The 9072-nt window shown below is 40.6% G+C and overlaps 1 protein-coding gene across 1 annotated transcript in view; it reads right to left on the bottom strand.

Annotated features, from left to right (window-relative positions):
- AEBP2 (AE binding protein 2) overlaps window positions 1–9072 on the bottom strand; it is a 48270-nt gene that overhangs the window by 31319 nt on the left and 7879 nt on the right. The window contains exon 3 of the mRNA XM_057369538.1: window positions 8563–9071. Within this exon, the coding sequence (XP_057225521.1) occupies window positions 8563–9071 (509 nt within the window). The remainder of the gene's footprint in view (window positions 1–8562; window position 9072) is intronic.

The raw sequence follows: 9072 nt of genomic DNA, 5'->3' as shown, positions 1-9072 counted from the left end.
TTCTCAATCACTTAAGCTTTTTTTTTTTTTTTTTTTTAAATCAAAACTATAAAATCTATGCTTCACACTTGTAACATTATTTTAACAAAAATGTGTCAAAACAAACAAGACTCAAAATGTGTACGTAAATGAAACTTAAAAACAAGACTGCAAAGTTCTTTGCAATATGTATTTTGACTATTTTATTTTCTTAGTAGCCATATAAGAGAGAGCATCTCCTACGGCATGGAAAGTAGTAACATTAAAAATTTGTTTTTAAATTCTTCATGAAGCAGCAGCTTATTTTAGAGTAAAGCTATGTCTAGATATGRTATAAATACCTAGAAGAGAACAATACTGCAAACATTTCAGCCTGATAATATAAAACCAGGAAAGATAGGAAAGCTTTTTGAGATAGAGGAATCRAAGGAACTTAAAATAACAAACATGCACAGGAAACAAAACAAGACTGAGAAAGTGTGTTATGATTCACCACCTCTAGAGCTGTTTCCACTCTCCTGGATCACTTACTTTGATTATTTAGATTGTTAGCCCTAGAATATTTGGGCTCATAATACTTGCATAACACAAACCCAGGTTATCACAGGATTTGCAGCATACAGGGCACACAATGAGGAAACTTGGAATAACAAAATATCCAAGGAGCAGTGCAAAAACAGAGCAGGTTAAACATATGTGCCTTGTGATATGACAGCACAAAGATGACATTCTGCAAAAGGATTACACAAATCAAGAAACTGTACTCGATTCTGCCTTAAAGATACAAGTAAAACTGCCCTTCATTTCTGGGAGCCACATAATCTTCAGCTTGATAATCTCCCTGAAAAGTTAGAGAACAGCAACAAGTGGTTCACAATTTTCAGTCTTTACTGATAAAAGCGTGTGTTTACTAGCAAACACTCAGTCACTAAAGAACCACCAGAAAGAATTTGTTTTTTGAACAGTGCTTCTCATTCTGTGAACCATAATCACTATGAAGTAGTCTAATCAGCAGTGGAAGATAACAGCCTTCAGGCATGGTGTCAAGGAAATTTCATGTGCTGTAGGTATTACCTTCCCATTTTCCCATCCTCAGGAAAGCTCCCCTCACCCCAGAACATAAAACACAGAAAACAAGCAGAAGACAAAATGACCAAAGAGAGTTCAAAGAGAAGATCTGAGAAATTCTTCCAGTTTCAGTTATCATCATGTTAAATTCAACTTAATACAGAAAAAAAAATACACAGCTAGGACACCATTGTATAAAAGTAGCAGCCTTGCCTATTTATACATCTGTGAATAGTTGCTACTTCAAGTATCAACCAGGTAACAAAAGCAAAGAAACARGCAAAGTAAAACTCCACTAATTGACTCAATTCATAACAAAAAGGTCACAAATGAAGGTTTGATTCCTGTTCTGCTGGACACCGACTTAACTTCTACTTGTACCAATTGTCTAAGCTATAACTTAGCATTCAAGTCAGCCTAAGGAAGTCTACTTAAAGACATGCCAAAATGAGTTTTATTTCAAAGGAAAGAAAATATTTACATTTCTCTACACATTTCAAAAATATTTTCTTTGCACTTGGAAGATTTGTTTTTTTTCATTTGGAATCCAAGTTGGTACTACAGTACAATAAACTAAAATGATCAAAATAAGGATTTTACTGCAATTTTACAGGGGRGCTAGTAATTCATACAAGATACTACATGCAATTACATTAATAGTAAGTGGAAATTCTTTATGCTAGATTTTTTAGGCATATTTAATTAATTATAWTATCACTGTATGTGCCAACAGTAGGTTTTTTAAGAGTCTCAACTCAAACAACCAAGGTGCAGTTTTCTCCCTCTGACATTACACAAGCTGTTTGAATTACAGCACTCCTCTACGGCGCACCATAATGACAAGAGRACTTTCAAGATCATAACAAATCTTTTGATTTTCTCTATCAAATATATTGGCATATACCTTAAGTAACCTCTATCARAGAAAGAAAGCATCCATTAAACATTAGCAACAGAAGTTCAGCAAAATTTATTTGAGAATGTAAATTCTAGTACAGAGAAGAAAATTAGATATGGGAAAAGAAATCCCAGGTCTTTCTTYCTTTGCATTCTACCATTGTTAAGGGGAAAAAGTACTTCAGCATCTCAAGAGGCTTTAAAAATTTTTCCTCTATTCTTTGTTGGTTTTGAATGCTGCAAAACCACAATCTGAAAACTGTAATCACTATCTTTGCATATCACAAATTCAATGATATATAGCATAACATGGAGTATTTATCTTTTCAAAAACAAGTTTATTTGAAAATGTTCATATTTAAATGAACAAAGTCAGAGAGAATGCTTTTAAAGTTATAAAAAAAGAATCAGTTATATGGATAGATAACCRAAGAAATGTCTACCTCGGGGAATCATACAAAATTACCACTTGGTATTTTTGCAAGTCATGCCATCATATTTTTTTAACAGCAACTGRGAGAGTGCATAAAACACACTGTTCRTACAAAGACGTTCCTTACCCTCCTCTGCTCCTGTCTCCTGCACAACTTAACTGGAGATTACATTCCCACCTGTTTCACGGACTCCCTGCAATTACTTGGCTACTTTACAGCTGAGACCAATTTTYCACTTTCTTTGGATTAAGTTCCCTTTTTTCCCCTCAGGCTATTAGACATATCTCATTCCCTTATCATCCCAGAAGTTTTCTGTGTGTATCTCACATCATCCCCTTGCCAGAAACCTCTATTCCTGTCTCAAAAGCTCCATCTGCTTTTCATCTCCCTTCTATGCCATGTACCACTTTCCCAGCCAAGAACAGACTGCTCTACAACTACTCCAAGGCAACGGGTTCTAGGTGTATTTCCATACAGCTGACTTCCATGCCAGCTCTCCATGCTGCTCATTCCCCCACTGTTCTTCTCCAGCTGGGCAGGGCTTTTAAAAAAATTATGTAAATATATGGAAGGTACTAGAAAGCTGTGAAAAGATCTGAGCAAGAGTGGTAGAGTAGAACATTTCCACCGCATCATCCAACAGATTTAGTTTTATCTGAGACCAGCTCCAGAAATGCATGATGTCAAATCTCTGCCAAATGGCTGTTCAGGCTGCACGWAACACCCTGTTTAACTTCACTGGAAAGCAAAACAGGGAAAGGGAAAAAGGGAAAAAAAAAAGAAAAACCAAGACAGCTTTTTTCCCACTAGTGCATAGGAAATTCCCTGAAAAAACCCACCTATCAAAGCTTGTATTTAGAAGTTACCAGACCTGATGATGTCACAAACTTACACAAAATGCAAACAGACYGGTGTGGATGTACAAATCCAACATAAAAGCAAAACTATTTCTGTCTTACACTGAATAGGGAAATGTTTTTCTCAAATTCTATGAAGTATATTTACATCTTACTACAATAACTATAACAGCTCATTATACCAAGCTCTTTCATCTAGTTCACAAAAAGACCTCATGTTAACCACTCAATTATACCAACCAACAGCTTTAGTAATAAAGATACTCGCCACACAAAATATCTGGGCTGTTTTGTCTTCCCATCAAAAGCTATTTTCTCCAGTGCCAGAAAGGCCTGAACATAACCATTACAGAAACAAGGGGTTTATTTTGCAATTTGAAAGCAAATAACTACAGCAACAATAAATGCAGTTAGAAATGCTAAAAATATAATTTTCAGCAGAATTTCTGAAACTCGGGTAAACTTCTGTACAGCTCACTGTGACACGGTAATACACACACACTCTAAAAAAAAAAAATTTAACGACTTAACCACCTTGCCATAAATGCTAATGAATGATTCTTCACTTCCTGCACAGGAACAAGTGAGACTATGCAGCAAAGAGAGGCCTGAAGCACTTTTTAATCTGATCACATGGATCCATGAAACACACCTATTAGTACCGCATGTCCTCCAGACTGCATTCCAAATTTACTGTTCTGCCTTCATAAATGTCAYTCATACAATTCACATGCCAATGTCAGGTCAGTCTTGAAAGTTCTTCACTTTCAAGAGTTTGAAASCTAGATAAAATACAGACTATAATTAAAACTAATATTTTTTAAATCAGCACACATCTTAAAGGTTGACAAGGCCTTCATTTTAACTGAGAGTTAAAATCTCAAGACTARAGACTGGAATTTTCATGTCTAAATCTCTCATCTTTCAATCCATTCATTCCACACTGGCTCACTCAATAAAATATTTCACTCAATAAAATGAAAAAACTTCACAATCCAAAGCACAAACAAGTTTATTACTGAAGAACTTATCYAAAATGTGTTTTCAAAACTGCTCATCTATTAAATAGGAATAAAATAAAACATTTCTAGAAGTATTTTGCAAATCTTATGTGGTTAAGAACTCAAATTGTCACTGAGTATTATTAAGTATTCYGTGAGCCTCTCAATAACTGCTTTTGTTAGTGAATAATAAAAAATACTAAAAAGTTATACACCCATCCCAAAAAACCAAACTAAAAGAAGGAAAAAAAGCCTTAMAAGTTACATGAAAGCTGCCTGAATAAAGTGAACATTAATTAGTGCTGTGCCTAAGGGAAAGATTACTACATAGGTCCTAAGACAACCTGTTACACTTGGCCTACCAGGACATCAATCAGCACTCCCAGATCACTCAGCAAAACAGCTGATACTGCAGCTCACACAGACCTTTTCCATGCTCCTTGCCTAGTCAGGAGGAGGAGGGAGTAAAGGATAAACTGCTAAGAAGGGTAAAGATAATGTAACAACAGTAAACCAGGGGTAACTTCTAGGTGAGTASAGACACAGGACAAATTCTCAAGGGTGAGCACAAAAGCTCTTCACACAGCTTTACTACTCAAATTTCTGCTCAACAACTTCTTAAAATCGCAAGACCTACCACTGCTTTCTAAATCAAAGAAATCTGATGATGAAACTATTTCAGATTTAAATATACTTCCATAATAAGCATTCCAGTAAATAATATTTAAATTATTTCAGTAAACTAAGTGTTTGTAAGAAAACATCATAATTCAGCAATAACAACACCAGTGAGTTGCAGATGAATCTCCACTGCACTCAGCTCAGCTGGTTTATATCCAAATTCATACATTTGTTTGGGTCCAGCTASAGTATTTATAGTTAACTGAATCATAATTTTTTCTTTTCAAGTCCTGTCAATTGTTTCTCTTCTCAGCATTGCAGCAAGACTAGCAGCTCCACAAGGACTCTGGAGGAATCCATCCATCCTTTCAGCACAGATCTCAAGTTAGAGAAAGACACAAGAAAATGAGCAGCATTCACGTGCTGATAATAGTCTTTGTTCTAACTGTAAATCCAGAGGATAACTAGGCTTGAATGAAGACTATTATTACTCAGCCAGCTGATCTGAGCTTGCTCACAAAGTCACAGACAAATTCCAGYGCAGTAATGGGAACTTAGCACAATTCCCAAGGAAAAAACTGAACTATTACGAACAATGAGTTACCTGCCAGTCCTAGAGTTACTGCAGTGAACTCTCCTGCTGAGCTGAAAATGCCACCTGGTTATTCATCCTAGGTATCAGTCTGGGTTTTCCTTTTTCCTTTCTGGGTTTTTGGGGAGGGAAGATAAGCATATTTTAACGAAGTTTGTCTGTGTTATGGACATGGAGGGTTAAAATCCATCCTAAATTTCAGGGCATTAATAGTCACCTCTTTATTTATTTTTTTGTCATTATAAATACTTACAAATTTTCTACAAATTATTTTTTCTATCAGTGAATACTCTCAAAATACATTACAATGTTAAAAATAGAAGCTGCTGAACAGTAGCTTCGTTTTAACCATATGCAAGATTTTCCTCTTCATGTTTCACTTGTATTTGATATCACTAAAGGAAAAATCAGAGATAACACAATGTGGAGAATGATGAAGTACGTGGACAGGGAAATAGGAATTTGATCACTCATGGAATTCAGGCTCTCTTACCACACCCTTTTATTCATTCAAATTTTCTAAAGAGGAAGCAAGAAAAAAATCCCAAGCCCAGGGGCATGATCTGAATGTTACCAAACCTGCTGACAGCCAGAGAGTCTTTACCAAGTACACTCTTCTACCAGCTTCCTCTGGCTAAACCCAGGCACGCTAAAGTAAAGCCTGTTAGTTCCATCTCTTCCCTTTTCTCTCTGTTCCCTCCCCAGGGAATCGTACTTTACAACACACTGAGAGTCAGACACCAGCTTCCTCAGGACTTCGTAGACACAGGGAGTCAGCAAAGGTCATGAAGTACTATATAATAAACTATTCCATATAAACCAACACTTAATAAACAGAATATCGTAGTCTAATAGTCACAGAACTTATATTTTAATTCAGAGGTGACCAAATCAGTGAATGATTAAGTCTTTCAGGATTTCAATATATTATAATATATCTGTACCTCCACCCYTAAGTCTAAACTGTTTCCAGCTCTTCCCTCGTATTTCACCATGTCACTAATTCTTCAGCACATCCCCTACCCTTTACAACACTCTGCTTGTCTGTCTGATCATCTGAAAGGCACAGGATTATGTTGTGGCTGCCTTCCAAGCAGCAGCAATCATTTGGATCATAATGTCAAGCAAGCAACTTGCTGGACTACATGTGACAAAAATAATAAAGCATTCTAACATGCTGCAGCAAAGAGTGCACACCAAATGAAATTTTCCATCACCAGGAATAACAAATGGCACTATGGTAGCATTGCTCTTCTCCTGCCAACACAACAAGCAGGCCTTGAAATTACAGCACAAAATGCTCTCTCAGCACCCCAAGTTTCCATCCTGGCAGGTCAAGGTATAACTTTGCAAAGATTAAAAGCAAGGCGTAGTCCTTCTTTGAACCACTAAACACAGAGTCCCACTCCTGCAAGTGAGTCTGTACTGGTGGTACAGGGAAGGAGAAAGGATCCACACACGTGGATTTAACCGTGTACAGCAAGAGGACCACGAGAACAATGACGAGAAAGAAAGTAGCAACCAGCTCTGGAGTGCACAGGCAAGGCAGAATGACGCTACTTCCAGAAAACCCTGCAAGAGATTTCTGTTATTTCCTCAACCCAGACATACACTTGGATAAGATCAGGATTAGATTTAGACTTTCATTCTATGAAAAACAAGRAACTGTTATTTTAAAGCTCCTTTATGTACCTGTTGTTTTTCCAGAAGTCTATTCCCATACTTAATCAATTTCACACAAAATCTCAGCTTTTGAAAAAAACAACAAACAGAACCTACAAACAAACAAACCCCAACATCCACTTGCATAAGTTTAGAAGACAGAAAATGTGACTGCTATGAGTCTCAAAAGTCTCATGGAACCAAAGAACTGAYTTTTTTTTCTGTCTTCTTAAGACTTTTAGGCCAAATACATGGTTTTGGGGAACTCACTCACAAGGGATTTGCTGGGCTGGTTTTAATCTTCGAGGTTACGTCTAGTCATGCCCCATTTTCATTCTGAAATATGGGTATTCGTATAGTTACAAAGATTTTGATCTAACATATTCCAGACAAATTTCTGGACCAAACCATGTAATTCTCCACACTTAACAGTAAAACTATCTTAACAGTAAAACAAAATTCTAATTATTACTTAACTGTAACTCCAGCAGGGAGATACTTTTTTTGCTAAACAGATAGAAAAATTGTACAAGTTCCTTAACTACTCGAAAGGACAAATTAGTAACGGGGCATACAGYACTTTCACACTGGTTTTATGTCCTATTTTCAGTTTTTCAAGTAAACTGTTGCACACAACATCCGAGAGAGCTACTACATAAACCATGTTCTTTGAAATGCTTGACTTAATAGGCTGAAACAGACCTGAATGGTAGAATTCAACCATGTGTGAGAACTCGGCTGTGCCCATCCACCAGAATCGAGCTAGAATCTTAGTAGTAGCTTTAACACACAAAAGCTCAAGAACTCATCTTTATATTCCCCAATACAAAACTCATTCAAAGATGACTCTGAGACTCCAAATACTGAACCTCTCTTCACACTGTGCACGATTATTACTTGTGCACACGTAATGCAGGAAAGGCTGGTCTCTTATTTCAGTAAACTCGATTTTTTTCCCCTCAGGTTTTAAGAGGTTTTCACTCTGTTTTCTCCCTCTAGAGCAGAGACCCGGTTGCGGGCGCAGGTAAAACCGCATCCACAGATGCATTTCCCATCCCGAAGCTTCAGTACACCCCACCTGCGCGCTGGCGCAAGACACAACCCTGAAGAACCCCGAAAGCACCACCATCTGAGAAAAATCCGCGGCTTCGAGCAAAGAGGCCCCCGGAGGAGGAGGCAGCGCCCGGCGGGTCCGCTCGGGGCTCTCACGGATCGGCGATGGCCGGGGTCGGGGAGCGCCCCCTCCTCCCCAGCCAGGGCCGGGCGGGGGCCCGAGGAGCAGGGGCGGGGGCCCGGCACAAGTTGGCCGGAGAAACCTGTGGCTGCCGTGACACCCCCGYGGCCGAGAGCGGGGCGGCGCCCGGGCAGCGGGGGCTGCCGAGGCGGGGAGGCGGCCGGGCAGGGCCCCCGGGACGCGCCGCTCCGCCCGGGGAAGGGCACCGGACACTGACCTGTCCTCCGAGTCCATGCGGCTCAGGGGCTCCCCGTCCGAGGACATCTCCAGGCTGCCCCGCCGGCCCCCCGACGTGGCGCTGCCGCAGCTGCTGCCGCCGCCCGTGCCGGGGCCGGTGCCGTATCCCTCGTCGCCGCCGCTGGACACGCTGCTGGAGCTGCTGCCGCCCCCGCCGCCGCCGCGGCCCGGCCCGTCCTCCTGGCTGCCCCGGGGGCCCTTGGGCTCCTCCTTGGCGTCGGCCTCGCTGCCGCCGCCGGGGCTTGGTGAGCGGGTCTCGTCGCTGCAGCAGCCGCTGCTCGTGCTGCTGCTGCTGCTGCCCACCAGGCTGCTCTCCTCCTCCTCGCCGCCCTCCTCCTCCTCTTCCTCCTCCTCCTCCTCCTCGTCCTCGTCCTCCCCGTCCCCGGCCTGGCTGGCGCTCTCCGGGCTCGGCTCCGACATGCTCTCCGCCTCGCCGTTCAGCAACAGCAGCGGCTCCGGCTCCGCCGCGGCCGCGGACGAAGGCGGCGGC

This window comes from Malurus melanocephalus, unplaced genomic scaffold, assembly GCF_030028575.1.
Source record: "Malurus melanocephalus ecotype Western Australia unplaced genomic scaffold, MMel_1.1 scaffold_112, whole genome shotgun sequence".
In the NCBI taxonomy this organism is placed as follows: domain Eukaryota; kingdom Metazoa; phylum Chordata; class Aves; order Passeriformes; family Maluridae; genus Malurus; species Malurus melanocephalus.
Note: the sequence above shows the minus strand (reverse complement) of the source record. Positions and strands in the feature narration are given on the sequence as shown.